The 23,795-nt window shown below is 45.4% G+C and overlaps 2 protein-coding genes and 1 long non-coding RNA gene across 7 annotated transcripts in view; 2 read left to right on the forward strand and 1 right to left on the reverse strand.

Moving 5' to 3' along the window:
* Positions 1-23,795, forward strand: part of LOC116957278 (uncharacterized) — a 609,203-nt gene that overhangs the window by 119,232 nt on the left and 466,176 nt on the right. The gene's annotated exons all lie outside the window — the stretch shown is intronic.
* LOC142906898 (uncharacterized) lies at positions 4,420-14,877 on the reverse strand. The gene is made up of 3 exons (XR_012930539.1): positions 14,762-14,877; positions 14,250-14,333; positions 4,420-9,357 (listed from the first exon to the last, which is right to left on the reverse strand). It is a non-coding gene; the product is annotated as an uncharacterized LOC142906898 (long non-coding RNA).
* On the forward strand, positions 15,544-23,717 carry LOC142906848 (uncharacterized). Of its 4 annotated transcripts, XM_076055509.1 has the most exons (5): positions 15,544-15,815; positions 16,613-16,730; positions 17,332-17,405; positions 20,011-20,073; positions 21,602-23,717. In XM_076055509.1, the coding sequence occupies exons 1-5, from the start codon at positions 15,805-15,807 to the stop codon at positions 22,584-22,586; spliced, it is 1,251 nt and encodes a 416-aa protein (XP_075911624.1). In that variant the 5' UTR covers positions 15,544-15,804; the 3' UTR covers positions 22,587-23,717. The 4 variants fall into 4 exon arrangements, with proteins under 4 accessions (XP_075911624.1, XP_075911627.1, XP_075911625.1 ...); XM_076055510.1 differs by lacking the exons at positions 15,544-15,815; positions 17,332-17,405 and adding an exon at positions 15,995-16,179; XM_076055512.1 differs by lacking the exons at positions 15,544-15,815; positions 16,613-16,730; positions 17,332-17,405 and adding an exon at positions 15,994-16,179.

The following is a 23,795-nucleotide window of genomic DNA, read 5'->3' on the forward strand; positions in this document are numbered from 1 at the left end:
GAGGTGGTCGAGGGTCAGGTGGCGCGTGACGCCGTCATTTGGTTGGACCACGAAGAATGGGGGCGGGTCGAGGCTGAGGACGCTTCCCTGCTTAAAATACGACGCCGTGTCAGGGAGACTGATGGGGGCGTGGGTCGACGGGGTGTTGCCTCTGTCATTCTCAGGGGTGGCTTGCTCATTCATTGGGACGGAGGGTTGTGCCGTTATAACATTGTTATGCCCACTGCCCTGCGGGGTAAGGTCATTTGGGCGGTACATGAATGATTGTTGCACCGGGGTGCGCATAAGACGTTGGCCACACTTAAGCTGGACTTCTTCTGGCCTGGCATGGCGGAAGGTGTCGCTAATTTGTTGAAAGGGTGTGTACAGTGCGCGTGGCTGAAACCGCCGTCGAAACCCTGTTGTCTACCGTTGCAGTCAATTCAGGTCTCCCGCGTAAATGAACTGGTTGCTCTGGACATCCTTGGGCCGTATCCCACTACTCGTCGTGGGAATAAGTATTTGCTAGTGGGAGTCATGATGGCCGGGGGCCTGGCCGCTCCCCAACCAGTCGGCGGCGACAATCACCGAGGTATTCCTCAATGGCTACATAATAGACAAAAGTGCTCCCGAACGTCTTTTGACCGATCAGGGCAACATTTTTTTTCGAAATTGCTGTGCGACGTGTGTGATTTGTTGGGAACAAATAAAGTACGCACATCACCATACCTACCCACAGACGGATGGCATGGTTGAGCGGCTGCACAGGAATCTGACCTTCACGTTGAGCCATCAGATCAGCGAGTCCCAACTAGACTGGGATTAGCATATTCCTGGAGTCCTGGATGCATGCAGGATGGCTCCTCACGCATCCACTGGTTACTCACCGTTTTTTTTAATGTACAGGAGAGATTGATGTCAAATTACAAGCCACTCCAAACAAGGCTAAATACAAAAAATTCTGACTCCGCTTTACCCTTCAGAAGCTTTCCGAAGCACGGGAGGCTTCCAGAGTAAATTCCAATTCGCGCCAATTGGCAATTGAGCGGCTGAGGGGTTCCCGTACTTCCGCACATGAGTGGGTGCCAGGGGACAGAGCCTGGTTGCACTGTCCACAGGTACCAGTGGGTATGTCGCCCAAATTGTTAAACCCTGGAGGGGGCTGGTTGATGTGATTCGGGTCGTTCGACCACTGTGTTCAGATTTGCTTGGGTCGCGGAGTTGGTTTGTACATCCCTCACGCCTCAAGCCTTTCATCGCTCTGCATGAGTTTGTTCCATCTCCACACCACAGGGGCCGCGTGTTAGATGTGTCGGCGAGCTGAGGCGTGTACCAACTGAGGTTGGTCCTCTGTGGAGTCATGTGACTCCGGCCTCAGGTGCCGCGCGTTTAACTTCCCCCGAGCCGCCACCTGCGCCGTCTTCACTGGATTCGGGAGAAGACAGCCCGTCCGCCCGGTCGACTGCTCTTCGTGAGGAGCCGGGTTCGATGGGACATTTCCATGTTGCCCCCGGGACCTCCAGGGAGAGCGAGTCCACCTCCCCTGGGGGCCCGGCCACAAGGACTCGATCAAAAACTCTTCGGTTTTCATGATCCCCATGCACGCACACTCCCACACCGTCGGTTGGTTGTCACACTTGGCAGGCCGTATCAGTTATTGGGTGAACCTGACCTTTGTTGTGCTTGCGGGTGTTGTTACACAGTGAGTGTGGGAGATGTTGGTGATGGGGAGGGGGTTCCGAGCGTTTGCGTGTTACTGCGTTGTTTGATTTCTCTCTCTCTTACCTTGTTGCCTATTCTGTACTTTCGTCCCCTTTCCCTGTTAGTTACTATATAATTGTATATACAGTACATATTGTATAGATTGGCTTGGGTATTTGGCGAGGCACGCTAAGGGTTTGTTCAATTGTTCATTGTTTAAGGGGGAGTTGACAGCCGGGACGGCCGAGTGCTACGAAGCGGGGGAAGGGGGGTGATGTAGTGACATCACAGATGTCACTGTGTAGTACCGGCCCTAGAGGGGCTCGGCGAGCGCTGGATGGCACCATGCGTAGCGTACAGTGCCGACACCTATAGGATGGGGTGTGAGAGTGCCGGCCACGAGAATGGGGTTACTTTGGGCCGTGGCACTGTGGTTGACCCCAGAGGACACGTGACCGGTTGAGTCTGCACAGGGGCCCCAAGTGGGGGCTAGGAGTGGTCAAGATCTTGCTCGAGGAGTCTGGAGGGTGGGCATGGCCAAGGGCGGAGCCGGCCATGCCGCAGAGCATATAAGCCGGGTCATCCTGAAATCTACGTTCTACGTCCCATGTCCTACAAAGTCTCCAACACGTGGTCCGGGACCCAAGCTGGGATCCGGTCCAGTGTAGCCAGTTACCGTGTAATGAGTGCAGTTAGCCTGGTGGTCCAACAACCATAGGTTGTTATCCTGTTAAGGGGCAGTTACCACGTGTTGGTATTATGCAAATTTACGGAATTATGTAAATGTATGCACTTATGCAAATTAGGCTCAGCTTCGTTGCCTAGGGTGCATTACCAATCGTGATAATACAATGATTCTCACTAACTTTTACTGATTATGTTTTAGTGTAATTCTATCAGGTCTCAGAATTCAGATCTCACCGCAGGATACAGTTCTTATTAAGATTATTATGCATGAACTTAGGAAGGAACGACTTTTCTAAGTTAAAAAAACTTTAATATCTAAAAACACTCTAATATGCGAACACACTTATGATCGGAATTGTCAACACCGTACTCTTGAAGATGTCCTACTCAGTGATCCGTACAATTAACCCTCAATGGTTACGTTTGTTAAAACTGAGTAACAGAACAATCGGCTAACTCCTCCGAGTAGAGCGACCATACACGGCGATAGGAAAAGTCCTTTAAAAAAATTACTATTCAGATGAAGCGTGCCAAAGAAACATGTGCCCAATGGCAAAGTAGACAAATTAATTCATTGGGAAGATTATGCAATTAACGAAATGTCTTGAAACAGTGTGAGTGCTCGTGTGCCTGTTTGGCTAACAGATGCTTATCAATTGGCTAATGAGACATCAATGAATTCGCGGGCAAGATTATGTGATCAAAAGAAAAATCTCAACACAAAATAATTCCTGAGTGTGTAGATTGATAAGACGCTTAATACGACCGTATTAATGTAACTCAATAGACAGCAATGCTTTCCACGATCAGCTAATAGTTGACGCACCACCTTAGGATGGCCACCCCTTTTGAAACACAAAATAACTTTGGAGTAATCTTATTAGTCCCGATATGTGCGTTATGTGTGTGTTGGTGTATTGTCTCCTTGCTCAAATCTTTGCTTTAAGCAGACGCCGAGGTGGGGCGTTTCTTGTACCAAAAATGTGTTGGTTCCCTGCTGAGCGATGAGTCGTGTGTGTGTGGGGGTGTCATACAGACGGCATCCTCGCTCTCTCTTGGCGGCAGCTGCAGGCCTCTCTGCTGCTGGATGAGCTGAGTCGGCACGACGCTTGTCTTTGAAGGTGCCCGATTGCGCTCGCAGCTCGTCCGCTGGTCGCTGGTGCCGACACTCTTGCTCGGTTGCGCTGGTCACGCTCTCTCACTTGCACCAGGCAAGGTTGGTCCTTGTAGACTTGACCTTTGCAGGAGTGTGATCGGCTTCAAAGTCCGCACACTCGTGGGTAGTCGTTAGCCGCTGCTGCTGGTCCTGTGCGATGCTCGCTTAATGGATGCTTGGCGCTTTTCCGCCCTTTCTCCAGGTTGATTGCTTGTCGTTGCTCGTCACTCTTTCTCTCTCTCTCTTGCTGCAGCTGCTGGGTGGGAGCTGGCACTCAATGTAGAATAAAACTTTTAGCTATACTTCATCTGCCAGCGCTGAACTCGTACTCAGTGACACATCGCTACTCTGCAAGCCTCACCATCCTTGGTCGATTGCGGGGCCTGCCCCCGGAGCTTTCCGCAGCAAGACTTATTTGCATGATCTATGTCCTTGCTTATATGTGAAATTCGCCCACCTCAGCTCGCCTTCTCACAACGGAACGGAATTCCTTTGATTTCACTCTCAGCCTGTGGGAACAGCTGTTTGTCTGTTGTGTGTGTGTTCTAATTTCATTGAAGTAATCTGTTGAGTCTCATCAAGGCCTGATTCTTGTCCCCTTCCTTAAGCCACCCTGCCATCAATGGAAATAGATGCTCCAAATTGCCCCCAAGTGCGTCCTTCCAGTCCTCCAACCCTCTGCAATAATTAATCTGGAAGGGGGGGGGGGTGGAGTTTCCCCTGTCCGGTTGCGTTCTCCCCCCTCTTCCTTCACGGTCGGGGTGTTACATTTTTGTCTCTCTCAAAGAGGGGCGCTGTGGTCTTTGAAGTCGTGTTCTCTCGTGCACCTGTTGGAAGTTAAAATATTATTTTACCTCTTATAGCTCGATACCGTACCCTTTTTGCGGTTTTTATTCTGTGACTCAAGGTATGTTTTGAGCAATGTTTACAGTACTTCTGTCGTGGTTTGGAAATCCTTCATGGTGTTTGATATCTCAAGGGGAGGCGCCCTCCCTGTGTATGCAATGTCGTGCTACCATGTGCTGCTGGGAGACAAAGGCAGTTTGGAGACTCTGGTCCTATAGAATACATATTATCTTGGTCGTGTGTGAATGACCTATTTTGCCTTGTTTTCTTTTGAATTACCCTAGATCTGATACTTAATAGTTATTATTTGGTTTATGTTTAACCAAGATTTGTGATGTACCATAGTTGTTACCTCAGGTATTCTGAGGGTTTTATTAAGCTTTGTTCTCCTTCCGTGTTGCTAGGGATCTGTGCTTCTTATTTTCGAGTTAAATTTTGGTATCATGAGGTTGGAGATAAAACTAGGTTTTGACTTAAGCTTTCGTGATTGCCGGAACTCATATTTGGTTCTTTCGGTAAAGTCACATAGATAGAAATATACAATAACAAAAAATGTGGTAAGTAATAAAAGCCACTAATGTAGACTGCAGTCTGGTTCTTAATCTTGAGTGTAGTGGCAGTCTATAATGTCAATTTATACTTGTCGCCCTGTGCTCTGCGTCCGTGGAGATCTGAATGGGGTGGTGCACGATCAACTAATAGTTAACGCACCACCTTGGGATGGCAACCCTTTTCGAAAAAACACAAAGATAACTTTTTGGAACAATCTTATTCGTTCTAATATGTGCGTTATGTGTGTGGGTGTGTGTCGTCTTCTTGCTAACTTGAATTAGCAGCTTCCGAGGTGCAGCGTTCCTTGTACCGAAAACACCTCAGGTCCCCAGGAGGGGTGCTGGGTCTGCGTGTGTCAAACACACGGTGCTCTCGGCTGCTTCCTCAGTCTCTTTCCACCGCTGGGGTGGTTGCAGAGTCGGCACGTTGGTCACGCTGTGGGTGGTGCCCGTGCTGGCAGGGATGATGGGCCCGGCTCCGTCTGCGTCGATGTGCGCGATCCTGTCGCCAGACAGCGCTCGCAGCTCGTCCGCTGGTTGCCACGCGTTACCCCCCTTGGCACCAGACACTGTTGATCCTTGTAGACTTTGGAGCGACTTGGAGAGACAGGGCCTGTCGTCTCCCCCCCCTTCCCCCCCTCTTCAAGAGTCCTCTTCCAGTTGCCTGTACGACTCATGCTGAACAGAGTACATGCTACTGATCAAGTTATATTGTTTGGTGTCAGTCTAAACTTCGCCTGTGGGTTGCGATGTAAAGGGGCACTCTCACGAATAGTGGTTGCACCAGCTTTCCCTCGAAGGGTTGACTTTGATCGGAGCACAATCGGAACGACTGCCACTCTATGATCGTGTTCGCTGTACACAGTGACCTCGTAACTGGGAATAGTAATGTTACGGCACCCTTCCCCACGTTTGTATTGTAATACTGAAAGTACCAGCCTTGGCTGGCAGCCTCTCTCAATGACGCAAAAAAATAAAAACCTCTACGTGATGTGTGGCTTCTGCCGATGCAGAGCTCCCTATTAATTTGCCAGTCACGAGGGCAATCCCCGGAGCCTACCACTCGCAGTTCTTCTTTGGTATGGCATTGTTAAAAGCAACAGTTTTCATTTTTAATGATCGCTCGCATTACTTTAGCATGGCATTGTGAAGAGCAACAGTTTTTATTTTTAATGATTGCCATAAATGAATGCAAAGGTTCCTCATCCAGTCCAATGATGTGGTTGACGTGTGGATTTCGGCGATACCACCAGGATGTGTATGGATGGAGCATTCATCGGTGATGTGCTTGATGGTTTGCATTTCTCCAGTCAGTTGGGCGATTCTTTGAGCAGTACTGATTTGTTCTTGCATTCTTGCTTATATCTGAATTTTTCCACCTCAGGCACTTTCTTCTCATAAAGGGGCAGCTGTTTTCCTTTTCAAGTCGCTTGGGCTGTTTGTTGTCCAGCTGTTTTTATTACCACCATGTTTCTGTTCACATTTTGGGCAGCGTTCCCCACGCTCCCATCACGGGTTGGAAGTGTTACATTTTTTTCGCATCAGACTTGTGGTCTCTCTCAAAAAGGGGCACTGTGACTTTGAAGTCGTGACCTATTGTGCATGGGTGTGCTTGCTGTCGACATGTTTTCCGTTATCTCATCACGGGTTGGAAGTAAAAAAAAATATTATTCACCTCATAGCTTGGTACCGTTACCACTTTCCGCAGTTTTGACTCCAATTGACTCAAAAGTACGTTTTGAGCAGCGTTCACAGCACTCACGTCGCAGTTTGGAATTACTGCGTGGTATTTGATATATTAGGGGGAGACGCCCCCCTGCATACATAATTTACTGCTACCATGTGCTGTTAGCTACTGGAAGACAAAAGCGGTTGGTGAGGCTCTGATCCCGTGGAATACATTATCTTGGTCATGTGTGATTGACATTTCGCATTGTATCTCTTCTGAATGACCCTAGATCTAATACTTTCATAATTATTATTTGGTTCATGTTTAACCAAGACATGGTATACCGTAGTTGTTACCGAGGATATTCCGAGGGTTTTATTAACCTTTGTTCCCCATCTGTATCGCCAGGGATCTGTGCTTATTCTCAAGTAATATTTTGATATCCTGAGGTTGAAGATATAGCTTCGAACTTTACTGTTGTATTATAAAAACTCCAGTCAGCTCATTATTAACTGCCCTTGGGTGGATTTCAAAGTCCAAGGGAGGTTCGTGACCCCTGCTGTTTCCGTCTTGTTTGCTTTATTGTGGGTTGTTTCCTTCATGGCAAACTTGTCTTGAAGTCAACTGGGGATTACCCGCATTATCTCGTTAGCCCCCCCCCACCCCGGGTTTGCCAATTTTAAATTACATTTTATGACTTCCCAAGCAGGCTTGTGAGTAATTATTCTCCAGCTGTCTGCGTGGCAAGGTAGGAGGCGGGGGGGGGGCAACTCACCCTTTCCGTGCCCCAGCGCCACATCCCGATCAAAATTACCAAAAAAGGCAGAATCACTTAATGAATTTTTTTGGAAAAGGCAAATGCACAACATGCTCTTTGAGTGTTTGTGATGAGATATGATACAAAACTCCGAGCTGCTGAGGCGATTAAGCAAGCATCATTATAATGCTAATATTATTATAACAGTGAATGCTTGGGAGTTTGTTTATATTAGATTTGAAGTTTTCATTACTGCAGGGATCCATACTCTTTGGTTCAATATCATGCGAGCCCACAGCGTTATAACAATGGTCAGCCATGGCGGAGGTATTAGTTCTGCCGTGTTTTAGATCTGCCTTGTGCTCGCGAACACGGTCCGACACGTGCCGTTTCGTTTCCCCAATGTAACAATCACCACAGGAGCAACCGAAAGAACCAAAGAGTATGAATGCCAATATTATAACATGAATGCTTGGGAGCGTAATGGCTCTGGCTCCTGGTTAGAGATGTACCCAACCCACAGGTCCACAAATACTGGCCACTCTTACTCTGCAGGTTGAACCTAAGAATTGAGTGTTCAACTTCACATTCTTTCATTAAAGGCCTGTGACAAAGGTGAATCTACTGGGGCTTCATTGTCTCAAGCTTTGTATTGTTTAAGAAGTCCACCCACACCTCCACTTCCACAAACTGCTGGGAGTTGCCTCGCTCTGCCTCGCAGTGAGAATTCTCCTGCTTCACGTTGCCTCCATCGAAGTGAAGGTCCGACTTTGGAGTTGAATCTTCACATTTCACCTTCACTTCTTCGCGCTTCATTGTCGCCTCTTCAAATTTCACCTTAATACATTTCATAGTGTCCAAGTTGGAATTCACTTCTGGTTCTTTTTTCAGGAGGGATGGGCTCATTGCAGCACTTTGACTTTCACAAGTCGATTTCAGACTACACTCCTTGGGGATCTTCTGATGCCTGTGTGTCCTCTGGTGTCTATGAAGATCTGATGACTGTGCAAATGCCTTCCTGCACAGAGTGCACTTGAAGGGTTTCTCTCCTGTGTGTGTTCTCTGGTGTCTATGAAGATCTGATGACTGCGCAAATGCCTTCTCACACACAGTGCACTTGAAATGTTTCTCTCCTGTGTGTGTTCTTTGGTGTTTTTTAAGAAAAGATGGCTGTGAAAATTCCTTCTCACACACACTGCACTTGAAGGGGTTATCTCCTGTGTGTATTCTCTGGTGTCTTTTAAAAGAAAATGAACTTGAAAATGACTTCCCACACACACTGCACTTGTTTGGTTTCTCCCCTGTGTGTGTTCTCTGGTGGATCTGAAGACCTGATGCCCATGCAAATGCCTTCTCACAGACAGTGCATTTGAAAGGGTTATCTCCTGTGTGTATTCTCTGGTGTATTTTAAAATAAAATGAACTTGAAAATGCCTTCCCACATACACTGCAATTGTTCAGTTTCTCTCCTTTGTGCGTTCTATGGTGTCTTTTAAGAGTTGATGACTGTGAAAATGCCTTCCCACACACACCGCACTTGAAGGGTTTCTCTCCTGTGTGTGTTCTCTGGTGGATCTGAAGACCTGCTGCCCATGCAAATGCCTTCTCACAGACAGTGCATTTGAAAGGTTTCTCTTTTGTGTGTATTCTTTGGTGTTTTTTAAGAGTCGATGAATCTGAAAATTCCTTCCCACACACACTACACCTGAAGGGTATCTCTCCTGTGTGTGTCCTCTGGTGGATCTGAAGACCTGCTGTCCATGCAAATGCCTTCTCACACACAGTGCATTTGAAAGGTTTCTCTCTTGTGTGTATTCTCTGGTGTTTTTTAAGAGTCGATGAATCTGAAAATTCCTTCCCACACACACTACACCTGAAGGGTTTCTCTCCTGTGTGAGTTCTCTGGTGTTGTGTCAAATTTCCAGTACGATCTGTGCTGTATGCACACTGGTCGCAATGTTTCCTTTTTGTACCGAGCTGCGCTGAGTGCCTTTGCTCCATCAGACCAATTCTGCAGAGGAAGCGTGAGAGGAAGCATCAGCTGCAGACAGAAAAATATATTCCATACCATGTACGTCAGTATCGAGATAGAGAGGAATTAATACAATATTTGATTTCAAGATTTCGTGACTACAGGAATTACTCTTTGGTTATTTCGGTAAAAGTCACGTAGAAATAAAATGAAAAATAAAATAAATAATAGAACGTTTCGACTGCAACACAAGCAACCGTCATCCGGTAAGGACTGTATCTAAATGCAAGCTCGGAGAGACACATAGATAAAACTCTTACATGCACATACATTTCACATGGATCATTAACATATCTAACCTATAAACGTCATTTTTTTGTCTGTCCGTCTGTCTGCGTACGCGCGCTTACGAGGGATTTGGCTCTCGAACCATGGGGTTTATGTCGAACAAAAATTTGCCAGGCAGCATGCCCTAAGGCCCGCGGTGGGAATAGGCTATTCTGTTTTCCCATCCGTAAACTTTAAAGTAGTTTAATCAACGATTTAGCGCGACACAGCAGGCATTTGCGCATGCGCGAACCGCTGACAGGAATTGCCCCTGGCAACGCACACACGACATAGCTGGAGGGTGGGGGCTGATTTTCCATTCGCGTTCAAAAGGCAAAAAAATGTACACGCAACGGCGGAGGTAAATTCATCAAAGTGTAATGTCCTCTTTCTCCCCCCCCACCCTAATGTCGGTAGATACTAAAATTACAGCACCTAGACAGTATTATTGTAGCGCGGGGTCGGGGGGGGGGGGGGTAGCGGCCCAGCCCCCAGCCTCGCCCGGCTGGGCAATCTAGGCGAGGCCGGGGGATCTGCACGGGACTAGGCCTCACCACGGCACTCTGTCAGGTGAGTACTTTGTGCTATGGAGTCGATATATGCTGCTATTAGCGGGAAGTACCTGGCGTAGCCCGGGGGAAAAATGTTTAAAAACGTCTCAAAACGTAAAAACATAACTTATACAAGTGAAAAGAAAAATGTGATCATTACCTCACTGATTAAAAATAAAATAAAACCCAACGCGCGGTGGGGGAAAAAACTAACGCTCGCGCGTCAAGATTCGATTCTTTAAATCGCGCAAAGGAATCGAAGGTTGTAGATTTCTTTAGAATTGGCCTATTCCCATAATAGGGTTTTCCCCTTTTTTTCTGGCAACAAAACTGAAACCTTTTTACGAGGATTCATGTCTGCATTAACCACAATACCTGCAGTCAAAATGCAAACAAAAAACATACTATGATAATATATGCATTGTCCTTGAAACTGATTGGTCCACACCAAGGGACGGCTTTCTTTTGAGCCTGGACCCAATTGGTGCTCGACCAGATGACGCCAAAAGGCGTACAGCTCAAAGACAATGCACTATCAAAGTAATGAGGGCTCGGGGTGAGCATCTACATCATTAGACCTCCTTTTGCCAGTACCAAAATATAATAGGGTTTTTCCCCTTTTTTCTGGCAACAAAACTGAAACCTTTTTACAAGGATTCATGTCTGCATTAACCAGCATGTACTACTGTAATCATACAGGTCCCACCACAGTCAGTATGCACTGCTGTAATAATAGCAGTGACCACCACAGTATGCACTGCTGTAGTGAAAGTAGGTGCCACCAAAGTTGGTATGCACTGCTGTCGTGATAGCAGGAACCACCACAGTCGGGATTGCACTGCTGTGGTGAAAGCATGTACGACCAGTCGGTATGCACTGCTGTAGTGAAAGCAGGTACCACTACAGTCGGTATGCACTGCTGTAGTGATAGCAGGTACCACCAGTCAGTATGCACTGCTATAGTGAAAGCAGGTACCACCACAGTATGCACTGCTGTAATCATAGCAGGTACCACCACAGTATTCACTGCTGTCATAGCAGGTACAGTGAGGGAAAAAAGTATTTGATCCCCTGCTGATTTTGTACGTTTGCCCACTGACAAAGAAATGATCAGTCTATAATTTTAATGGTAGGTTTATTTGAACAGTGAGAGACAGAATAACAACAACAAAAATCCAGAAAAACGCATGTCAAAAATGTTATAAATTGATTTTCATTTTAATGAGGGAAATAAGTATTTGATCCCTCTGCAAAACATGACTTAGTACTTGGTGGCAATACCCTTGTTGGCAATCACAGAGGTCAGACGTTCTTGTAGTTGGCCACCAGGTTTGCACACATCTCAGGAGGGATTTTGTCCCACTCCTCTTTGCATATCTTCTCCAAGTCATTAAGGTTTCGAGGCTGACGTCTGGCAACTCAAACCTTCAGCTCCCTCCACAGATCTTCTATGGGATTAAGGTCTGGAGACTGGCTAGGCCACTCCAGGACCTTAATGTGCTTCTTCTTGAGCCACTCCTTTGTTGTCTTGGCCGTGTGTTTTGGGTCATTGTCATGCTGGAATACCCATCCACAACCCATTTTCAATGCCGTGGCTGAGGGAAGGAGGTTTTCACTCAAGATTTGACGGTACATGGCCCCGTCCATCGTCCCTTTGATGCGATGAAGTTGTCCTGTCCCCTTAGCATAAAACACCCCCAAAGCATAATGTTTCCACCTCCATGTTTGACGGTGGGGATGGTGTTCTTGGGGTCATAGGCAGCATTCCTCCTCCAAACACGGCGAGTTGAGTTGATGCCAAAGAGCTCCATTTTGGTCTCATCTGACCACAACACTTTCACCCAGTTGTTCTCTGAATCATTCAGATGTTCATTGGCAAACTTCAGACGGGCATGTATATGTGCTTTCTTGAGCAGGGGAACCTTGCGGGTGCTGCAGGATTTCAGTCCTTCACGGCGTAGTGTGTTACCAATTGTTTTCTTGGTGACTATGGTCCAAGCTGCCTTGAGATCATTGACAAGATCCCCCCGTGTAGTTCTGGGCTGATTCCTCACCGTTCTCATGATCATTGCAACTCCGCGAGGTGAGATCTTGATTGGAGCCTCAGGCTGAGGGAGATTGACAGTTCTTTTGTGTTTCTTACATTTGCGAATAATCGCACCAACTGTTGTCACCTTCTCACCAAGCTGCTTGGCAATGGTTTTGTAGCCCATTCCAGCCTTGTGTAGGTCTACAATCTTGTCCCTGACATCCTTGGAGAGCTCTTTGGTCTTGGCCATGGTGGAGAGTTTGGAATCTGATTGATTGCTTCTGTGGACAGGTGTCTTTTATACAGGTAACGAGCTGAGATTAGGAGCACACTCTTAAAGGGAGTACTCCTAATCTCAGCTTGTTACCTGTATAAAAGACACCTGGGAGCCAGAAATCTTTCTGATTGAGAGGGGGTCAAATACTTATTTCCCTCATTAAAATGCAAATCAATTTATAACATTTTTGACATGCGTTTTTCTGGATTTTGTTGTTGTTCTGTCTCTCACTGTTCAAGTAAACCTATCATTAAAATTATAGACTGATCATTTCTTTGTCAGTGGGAAAATGTACAAAATTAGCAGGGGATCAAATACTTTTTTCCCTCACTGTACCACCACAGTCAGTATCCACTGCTGCAATCATAGCAGGTACCACCACAGTCAGTATGCACTGCTGTAGTGATAGCAGATGCCACCAGTCAGTAGGCACTGCTGTAGTGATAGCAGGTGCCACCACAGTAGGCACTGCTGTAGTCATAGCAGGAACCATCACAGTCGGTATGCACTGCTGTTATCATAGCAGGTACCACCACAGTATCCACTGCTGTAATCATAGCAGGTGCCACCACAGTCGGTATGTACTGCTGTCATTAAAGCAGGTACCACCTGACTAGCAAACTTCCCCCCTCCCCTCGCCAACCTGCACATGTTCATCCCCTCTACACCGTTCATCATGCTAAGTCCGCCAATTAAATGCTAATTTTTATGCTAATTCCTTTGTCAAGGCGCTGTTTCCTCTCACACAGCTTAAAGGTTGCGGTCTGAGCTTGGCTGTGTTCACTCCAGCGCTGTCCTCTAGACAGTCTGGTCCCTTCACCTGATGAAGGCCACTTGTGTTGTGGCCGAAACGTCGTGATTTTTGTTGTTTTATTTTTTACCTACGTGACTTTACCGAATTGAACCAAAGAGTATGGGCCATGGCACTTTGGTTGACCGTGGAGGACACGTGACCGGATATGATGATTGCTTGTGTTGCAATCGAAACGTCGTGATATTTTTTTATTCACTTTATTTTCATTTATTATTATTTTTCTATCCACGTGACTTTACCGAAAGACCCAAAGAGTATGAATTCCTGCAGCCTCGAAAGCTTAAAGTCAAGCTTTAACTGCTGTCGACATTTATGCCAAAATTGAAGCGTCATTCGATTAAACCCACCAGATGGCAAAACATCCAACATTGTCTATTCTGAAGCTCTCCAAGGGCAACGAATTTAAAAGCTGTCATGAAACAAACAAGCCCTGCGATTGTATAACACAACCAAGAAACCGTGACAATATACACATTCACAGACTTTATTGGCAGAATTCAATAATTCCAATAAAGCCAGCATTGCAAGACATTACTCTTAATATTTGATTACTGAGACCTGTGCGAAGCCGGGTAACTTAGTTATTACCGAATAAAAACTATACTTACGATGATCATGTTTGTGCCTGAGTGTGGAGCGGTAGTGCAATGGTTAGCGTGCTGCGCTATAAATAAAGCGACCTAATTTATATTCCCACAGAGCCAAGCCACAACATTTGGCTTTCGCCTGATGAAGCTGGTTGTAATTACTGGCAAAACGTCGTACTCAGATTGTAAATGTTGTGGCTTGGCTCTCCAACACACAACCGGTGTGCTGTACTCGTGACGAATTGGCCACGTTCTGTTTATGCGACAACCCTTAAAAGTTGGCTGTGTCGGGTGGTGGCGGGTTTAAGACAGATTTATATATTTACGCGATCTAACCCAAACAAACCTGTATTATGGATGTATATTTGGAGTTTGCCTGTCTCTCTCCCCGTGGTCGCGTGGAATTTCCCCCGGATCCTCCGGTTTTTCCCTGCACATTTAGAGTCAACATCACCACGCGTTTAGAGTATTTGACAGACAGACATTTCCACACGTTGATAAGCCACTTTGTTGTGGGCAGGTCGCTTCTGAAAAAGAGCGGTACAGCTCAAGTGGGCTTGGCCGTGGTAAGATTAAAAACTCTAGAAATATTGAAAAGAAACAAAGTTTCAAAGTAGTGAGCCAGGTGAAGACAAATTAAACTTAAGCAGAGAAGCTTTAAATCTAGAATTAAGCAGAGAATTCAAGCAAACGCAATCAGGCGATGGCAGGAGGCAAGGCCCCGCGTTGTAATGTTCCAACCTGGACATCGATTCCATACTCGCTGCTACTCAATTGATATGCCTACGAGAGAGAAAGAGCGAGGCTCTACCTGAGTAAACAACAACCACCACAACCACCACGATGTGAACTTCTCACCTCGGATCTCAGTGAACGCGCGCGCAGATCGCCAGCTTCCTGGTGTCTCGTGACGTCATGCGACAGCAGGAGGTGACATGACGTCGCTAGTGGGCCACACCTCCCCCTCGCGTCTCACGCCGATGACGCAATGCAGTGGTGACGTCAGAGAGCGGGTTTCGAGTTTAAGTTTATTTAAATCTTGACTCAAAGCTGTTGTGACTGCAGGAATATATTCTATGGGTCTTTCGGTAAAGCCACGGCCTCAGGGCGCCCTCCAATTTTACATTTGCATGCAAACACCATCTCTAGCCCCGCCCACTTACCCTTGAGGGCCGTCAATAAATGACGTCACGCGATTTTGGACGATTTTTGACCCCCCCCCTTCGTCACATAGCGTCACAAAAAGTCGAACCCACCCTCAAATATGACGTCACAAAGCTCTGCCCCCCCAAAAAACATGAAACATGCTTCAAATCGGTTTAAACTATTGTCATTGTAGTGCGTTTTTCGTGTGGCGCTGCACTCTGATGTTGTAGGAAAAACATTCATTAAAAAGTATATTTAATTAAGTAGAACGTGTTGTCTATATTTAAAATTGCGCATTTTGATGTGACGTCACATTTCTCACCCCCCCCTCGTCACACATCGTCACAAATGTCTGACCCCCCTCCCCCCACTAGGTGTGTGACGTCATTTATGGACGGCCCCTTGGGCTGCACCCATCCCAGGCCTATTTCACGTCCTGCTTCAGCAGCTCTCTCGCTGTATTTTTTTACACCTGAAGACGATCGCTTGTGTTGCCATCGAAACGTGATTTTTTTATTATTATTTTTCTATCTTCTTCGTGGCTTTACGGAGAGACCCATAGAGTATCATGCTCATACACACACACAATAGTGTTCACGTTGTTGTTGAGCTCACGCACCCAAGGGGTCAATGATCAAGAGAGAGGGAGCAATGGAAAAGGAATCTAAACTCAAACCTCCGCTCTTTGACGTCACAACTTCGCATTACCTCATCGGTGTGAGACGCCTGGGGAGGTGTGACTCGCTAGTGACGTCATGTCACCAAGGTATTCACTCCCCCCCCCTCCACCGCGCTTTTGAGTGTTACGTCACGTCTGGTTGGTGTCACTACCGATTTCCGTTCCAGTAAAAATCCTTATTTGGGCACAGCTACGCCCGGTCACCGGCGGTTCATTAACATAATCTATTCATAAATACCGTCGCGAGTTCATTGCGACGGGTTCAGCATCCACGCCTCATCACTGAACATGAGCCGTCTCATTAACATAATTTATTCAGTGACGCCGCCGCTCGTTGGGGGAGGGGATTGTGTGTTGAACCACGCAAGTGACGTCATGTCAGCGCTTTCCGCGTAACGTCACGATATATCCAGAATCTGCTGCATCGCGCGCGCTCTCACTGAGATCCGAGGTGAGAAGTTCACATCGTGGTTGTTGTTGTTGTGGTGGTTGTTGTTGTTTACCCAGGTAGAGCCTCGCTCCTTTTCTCTCTCGTAGGGATATCAATTGAGTAGCAGCGAGTATGGAATCGATGTCCAGGTTGGGACATTACAACGCGGGGCCTAGCTATGCGGGGCCTTGCCTCCTGCCCTCGCCTGATCGCATTTGCTTTAATTCTCTGTTTAAGTTTAATTTGTCTTCACCTGGCTCACTACTTTGACACTTTGTTTCTTTTAAATATTTCTACAGTTTTTTTTAATCTTACCAAGGCCAAGCCCACTTGAGCTGCTATACCGCTCTTTTTCAGAAGCGACCTGCCCACAACAAAGTGTCTTATCAACGTGTGGAAATGTTTGTCTGTCAAATACTCTAAACGCGTGGTGATGTTGACTCTAAATGTGCAGGGAAAAACCCGGAGGATCCGGAGGAAAATCCACGCAACCACGGGGAGAGAGACACGCAAACTCCAAATATACAGCAGGGGTCGGGATCGAACCCACCACCTCCTGTAAACCTGGAAAGGTAGTTAACATCTCCCAGCCACCATGGTGCTCACTGGAGTACATTACCACAATGAGTCTCAGCACTCGAATTCAGGAGCGTTCTGCCGAGTTGGTTTTGCTGATGCAGCCTTTAGACCGATGAACAACTTTTTATATTACCAACTAAGGCTCACTGAGCTATTATACATTTTCAGAAGCGACCTGTCCATAGATTATAGCTCAACGAAATGGCTTATCACGTGGAAGATTATAGCAGCCAAATAATCTAAATGCGTGTTTCTAAATGTGGAGGGGAAAATCGAAGGACCCGGAGAAAAAATACTCCGAGTGAGTGAGTGTACTCCTTTGTGCGAGTGTACTCCGTGTGTTAGAGAGTACTCTGTGTGAGTGTACTCTACTCTGTGTTTGTGTGAGTACCCCGTGTGTGAGTTTACTCTGTGTGTGTGTACTCTGTGTGTGTGTACTCCGTGTGAGTGTACTACTTTGTGTTAGAGTACTCTGTGTGTGAGTTTACTCTGTGTGCGAGTGTACTCTGTGTGTTAGAGTACTCTGTGTGTGAGGTTACCCCGTGTGTGTAATGTGGGGAGCGGTCGTGTCTCGCGGTGATGTCACCCTCAAAGTCGGCGCCTCCCCCTCTGTCTGGCGGGTTACGTCACCAAGAGCAGACCGGAGGAGTTGGGGACAGCAGCGAGAGGTGCGCGAGTGCTTGAGAGTGAGTCATGCGTGTAGAGTGTGTACAGAGAGAGGGAGTGAGTGTGATCATTGTAATTTGTGTGATATATTGTGCTGTGGTGGCGAGATGTTAACTCCCTCACATGGTATGAAGGATGTTGTGGGTTCGATTCCAACCCTGACGCATTTATAATTGGAGTTTACATTTTTTATTTTCTCTCTCTTCCCGTAGTGGCATTTATTTTTCTCCACATTTAGAAACATGCATTTTGAGAATTTGGTTGCAATACATTTCCATTTATAAATCACTAAGTTGAGCTCTCATTTGTGTCCAGGTCGATTCTGAAAAAGAGCTATGCAGCTCAGTGGGCTTCACCTGGTAAAATAATAATAGTTTGTGTTCTGTGTTTTAGGGTTTTCCAATTTAATTTCTTATTTAGCAGTTAAAGATTATGTTTCAGGAGGGTCCTGCATTAGACTGTTTGACTAACACCAAATATATTTTGAGTTTAGGTTTTGTAGAAAACGGAAAACCCAGTGGAACACCAATGCAGAAGAAGGGGAGAAATTAAAAACCTCATACAGCAAATAACCCCAGTCAAGAATCGAACCCAAGCACTATTTATCACTTCCATTTTACCACACGTTTAAAAACGTGTCATGTACACGTCTATTTTGTCCAAACTTCGTGGTGACTGGAGCCAGATTCAGGCCATCAGACCTCCTGTATTGCACAGAGATTCAGGCGTTATTAGTCCAACTCCAAACATAGGTTTGGCAGCCTCTTCTCCCCTATGACTTTATGCAATTCTATGTGGCGAGCAACATTGTCTCATATTCTTGGTTCTTTCGGTAAAGTCACGTATAAGGGAAACAATAAAATAATAAAAATATAAAACGATAAAATTCTCACGACGTTTCGACTGCAACACAAGCAATCATCATTTACGTTAAAAAACCGCCACTTTTTTCAAAATTTTTTGCTGTGGTTTTCACACCTGATGATGATTGCTTGTGTTGCAGTCGAAACGTCGTGATAATTTTATTGTTTTATATTTTTATTTTATTGTTCCCTTCTACGTGACTTTACCGAAAGAACCAAGAATATGAATCCCTGCAGTCACGAAAGCTTTAAATCAAAATTCAACATTGCCTCATTTCTCGAAACCAAGAGATCACAGACATGTCCCCTTGGGGCCGATGGCACATGCTTACTTTGAAATTCCTTTGATTGTTTTGGTAATTAGGTTCATGATGGACGAGGTTTATTGGCGATCTGAGGTGGTTCACGTCGTCAAACAATCCATGTCAGAATGAGGAGGCTTACAGCAGCCAAGAGCCATGCGGCACTGCAAGGATGAGGGGTGGTTGTGGGTTGTTACGGAGATGGACGCTGCTTCAGCAGCTCGCAATCACAAATTATCACTTAATTTAATCAAAAACTTAACTTGCAGGCCCAAATCGATTAGCATCATTAAGGAAATGAATGGTCATCAGATTTTCTGGCCCAAAAAACATTTGTAGATTTACAGAGTAATTGTGAGCTATAGTTGGGAAAACCCCTCAGCCCAGGCAGCATCATGGGGCAGGATGAGGCTGTGCAGTCCCAGATATCTGGATGGAGGAGCCATCCAGAGCCTGTGAGCAATTATAGCGCCTGGCATAAATGACTTAAAATATAAACTCCTCTAGGAGGGCAGCAGTTTTCGCAGGCTGCAATACAGAATATTATTAACACTGGGTAGATCAAATAATGGGATATCTGTAATATTTACGAAAAAATTGAGCAGAGTATAATTGTATCATGTGTAAATTTAATGACAGACTCTTGCACGAAAGTATGTCATCAAACACTTCACTGCATTTCAGTGTAGCACTATCAATGGCAGCGATTCTTGCACAAAACTACGTCATAAAACACCGCACTTCATGTCACTGTAGCACTGTATATAACTGACCTTGAATTTGTACAAATTCATTGCTCTGTTACTTTTTTTCTCTTCTGCTTTCAGTCGCTGGGGTTGAAATAATTTGGAATTCGATACAATATCTGGAAAATCACCCAGAAATGTCTATTTTACCATAATTTAGAAGTATAAATTACTTACCGTTTGTCTCCAGTGGTGAAGAAATAAAGACACCAAATCCACTGTTGATGCGTATAATTATTTATTAGATTCACTTTCAATAAAGAAACGTCAAACTTAAAGCGAATTTGCGAAAACAAATTTTATTTCCGCTCGACCTCCGTGTGTAAAAATCCACCCGCTCATGAATATTAATGACGGGGCAGGGGGCGTTGCGGGGTGTGGAGTGACTTCATGCACGTTACACACAAACAGACATTCTTGGCTCATAGTAGGAATTCGCTTGCCATACCTGCTGACAAGAAGCTTGCAGAGCCACATTGTGGTTTCAGGCCAGAGCAGTCCTACACAAATGCCATACTTTCTGTCCATGTGCGAGAGCACAGATATACGAATTTTCAGTAGACACTAGATTCCTGTTTTCTAGACCTAATCAAGGCATACAGGACCATCACAAGGCCGGGGCTTTGGGTTGTTTATGTTTTCAGGGGCCATTCCGCTGTACTCACTTTAATTAATGATTGTCATGATGGTGGGCAGGACTGGGTACTGCTTCATGATCAGGAGTCTGGATAATTTCCTGTTCAACTTCGGGTGTGACAGGTATGCTCTCTAACCCCTACATTACATTATTTGTGTATGTTGTCTGAGATGCGTTCAATGGCACTATGAGAAGAATTTGCATTAGGTGCAGTTACATTGAGAGGCTGATGGATGCCTGGTTGTAGTCAAGGGATTGTTCCCTACTGGTTTACCATGTTATGTATGCTCATGACCTGGTAATGGCCACTCACTGGCGTGTGCTATTAAGAGGTGGGGCCTTGCATATGTTCCACAAAAAAAAGCATCTGTCTTGGTATTTAACGTTATCCAACACTCCACCTCAACTCTCCATGAGTAATCCAGCAGTTCTGCAGCTATTGCAGGAGCTCCCATTCTAAGCTACTGTACTCATGACCAGATCTCACGTCGTTGCGAAAGACTCACTTCAAATTAGTCGAGCAACATTATCTTTAAGTCGACTGCATAATACCGTTTGGAAAATGCCTGGACTGTTCACTGGGTCATGTAGCCTGCATGTCAAGATACCGCATGCTCAAGTAGAATCTTTTCATCAAGATAAGCAGGAGCTAAATTAGTGCAGCATTTTCTAGAGAATATCTGGGCTAATGCAGTACAGGAGACTTTGTAGCAGTCTACTTGCTGATGACTGGTATCAGAAGTGTCAAGATTGGCCTCTGGTGGAGCCTAATGAAGGATACTACAGGAGAGTTGTAGATATTCACCCTGCCCCAACAATGAGGGTGGAGGAGCGACGTACACATCAATTAGTGGCGCAACTGAAACCCGCTCGGTCTGTCCAATGACCTGATGACTAGTGTTCCACAATTACATGGCCTCAATTTGCACCTAGCCTTGCATAAGCATTGTGACCATGTCACCACCAATTAGTGGAATGACTTGTATTTATATTATCTGTTACTGATCCATTTGAAATGTATATGTAAGAGTGTGTATAGGGAGCGGTGATTGCATTATGAAAAGACCAATTAGAGTTTCATTGCCAACAGCAAACATGACAACTAAACGTATTGTGAGCCTCCCCTGAGTTAATTAATCCTCAACTAATTGGTGAAGTGAGGAAGCATCAGTAGTGATCAGATGAAGGTGGCCTGGCACGGTTCTGCCCACACCACCACATTGTTCACCATGCCAGTGTGTGAGATTGTTACGTTTGTTTTAATTGCTGTGAAGTATTTTGATTCTAACATGGTGCTTTAATCAAAACCATAGGGATTTTTGTCTCCCTGGAACTTTTTTTTTATCAGCATGGAAATAGTCAGGATAAGAACATGGCACATTGAGCTGAAGTTACATCTGTTCCTCTGAGCATTCAAGCAATTAGAAGCCTGGCTTCACACCTATGTTACTATGCCGTCCAGGCATATTTCTTGAAACTTGCCACTCCCACTGTGTGCCTGAACAGCCAGCGTGGTGAAAATGTGTAGATGTGCAAATAATGTGTGACTGTGTATATATGCATGCCTGTGTGCCATGATGCTGACTTAGATGGTGTGTATATTGAAATTATCTATGGAGTTAACTCTTCCTCTGCCACTTTACTCTGCAGAATTGGTCTGATGGAGGAAAGACACTCAGCACAGCTCGGTACAAAAAAACACCAGTGCGACCAGTGTCCTTACAGCACGGATCACACTGGAAACTTGAAGCAGCACCAGAGAACACACACAGGAGAGAAACCCTTCCAGTGCACTGTGTGTGAGAAGGCATTTGTACGATCATCACTTCTTCAGACCCACCAGAGAACACACACAGGAGAGAAACCCTTCAAGTGCACTCTGTGCGGGAAGGCGTTTGCACAGTCATCAATTCTTCAGACCCACCAGAGAACACACACAGGAGAGAAACCCTTCAAGTGCACTCTGTGCGGGAGCGCGTTTTCACAGTCATCTGCTTTTGTAATACACCAGAGAACACACACAGGAGAGAAACCCTTCAAGTGCAATCTGTGCCGGAAGACATTTGCACAGTCATCAATTCTTCAGACCCACCAGAGAACACACACAGGAGAGAAACCCTTCAAGTGCACTCTGTGCGGGAAGGCGTTTTCACAGTCATCTGCACTTGTAATACACCAGAGAACACACACAGGAGAGAAACCCTTCAAGTGCACTCTGTGCCAGAAGGCATTTGGACAGTCATCAAATCTTAAAACACACCAGAGAACACACACGCAACAGAAAATCTACAAGAAGTGGAGTCTGAAATCAGCTTGTAAAAGTGCTGCAATGAGCCCATCCCTCATGAAACAAGAACCAGAAGAAAATCACCACTTTAACACTTTGAAAGGTATCAAGGTGAACTATGAAGAGGCAAAGGTGAAATGTGAAGAAGTGACAGTGAAGGTTAAATTTGAAGATGATTCAACTCCAAAATCGGGCCTTCACATCGATGGAGGCAGCGTGAAGCAGGAACAGAATTCTGACTGTGAGGCAGAGCGAGGCAACTCCCAGCAGTTTGTGGAAGTGGAGGTGTGGGTGGACTTCTTAGACAATACAAAGTCAAATGTAGACCAGGTAGATATGCAAGCTTGAGACAATGAAGCTCCAATATATTCACCTTTGTCACAGGCCTTTAATGAAAAATAATGTGAGGCTGAACACTCAATTCTTAGGTTCAACTTACAGAGTAAGAGCAGCCAGTATTTGTGGACTTGTGGGTTGGGTATATCTCTAACCAGGAGCGACTCAGTGTTTTGTATCATATCTCATCTTACACACTCGAAGGGCACCCCCAAGTGGCAGCTGCCACTGTGTGCCACAAGGTGACCCTGCACTGGCCTGCATGTGGACATGTAGTTTGTAAGTAGGGGGTAATGATTGATATACCAGTCGAATTTGGACCTTGAACCTCTGCAACAAAAATAGAGAATGTACAACCCCTTGGCTTCCCTCAATATAGGAATGCTGCAGATAGGACTCATCTAGCCAGAGATCAACTTGTAAATAAGATGCAAGGTGATGCAGTACATTTCAGTGTCGTAATGAAATGTTGTCAATGTACCTATCAGTAATGTAGAATCATAATCTAATTAATACTTGTCTGATTTAGTACGTACATGCAACATTGTATTAATGTCAAACATGGAATACATTATGTCAGGACAAAGTATCTGTTTTGGTAGTAACCTGTGCAGATAATTCGCATGAGAGCTGTTTTTTTGTGATTCAGGAAGAATTTGCCCCTGAGCCACTCAGTCTTTAAAATAGGGAACATAGTCGGATCATTCATCAGTTACAAGGCATACAAATTTAAAGTTACGTATAGGAGATACATTCTCCACAACAACACTAATTCTAATTTTGTATTACGTTTTTATAGATTTTGTCGAACTGAGACTTGAAATGCACCTTGCTGATTAATATTGGTTGAAGCAAGCCCGAATACTGTTGAGACTACACCAAAACCAGTCCACAGATGGCTTGCACTGAATCAGTGCAGCAGACATTATACACTCCCAGAAGGCCGTGGTATTTATATTGTGTAAAATATTCCTTTGTTTCGTTAGAGACCGATGAATGAAAGATGTCTGCTGATCTGTTTCTTAGCAAGGAGGTAATATTAAGAGCACATTTGAATGCACCACGGATTTTTGTTACAGATTTGTATTCTAGCCTCGGTTTTATTGAATTATAATCTGTTAAAATAAAAGTTGTATTAATATATCCATTGGAATCCCACCTTGTTTACCACATGTTTACTTAAATATGTAGAAGCTCCCTCTGAAGACATCACCTCAAATT

The sequence above is a fragment of the Petromyzon marinus genome, chromosome 71, assembly GCF_048934315.1.
Source record: "Petromyzon marinus isolate PM22_M1 ecotype Great Lakes invasive population chromosome 71, UKy_Petmar_22M1.pri1.0, whole genome shotgun sequence".
Classification (NCBI taxonomy): Eukaryota; Metazoa; Chordata; class Hyperoartia; order Petromyzontiformes; family Petromyzontidae; genus Petromyzon; species Petromyzon marinus.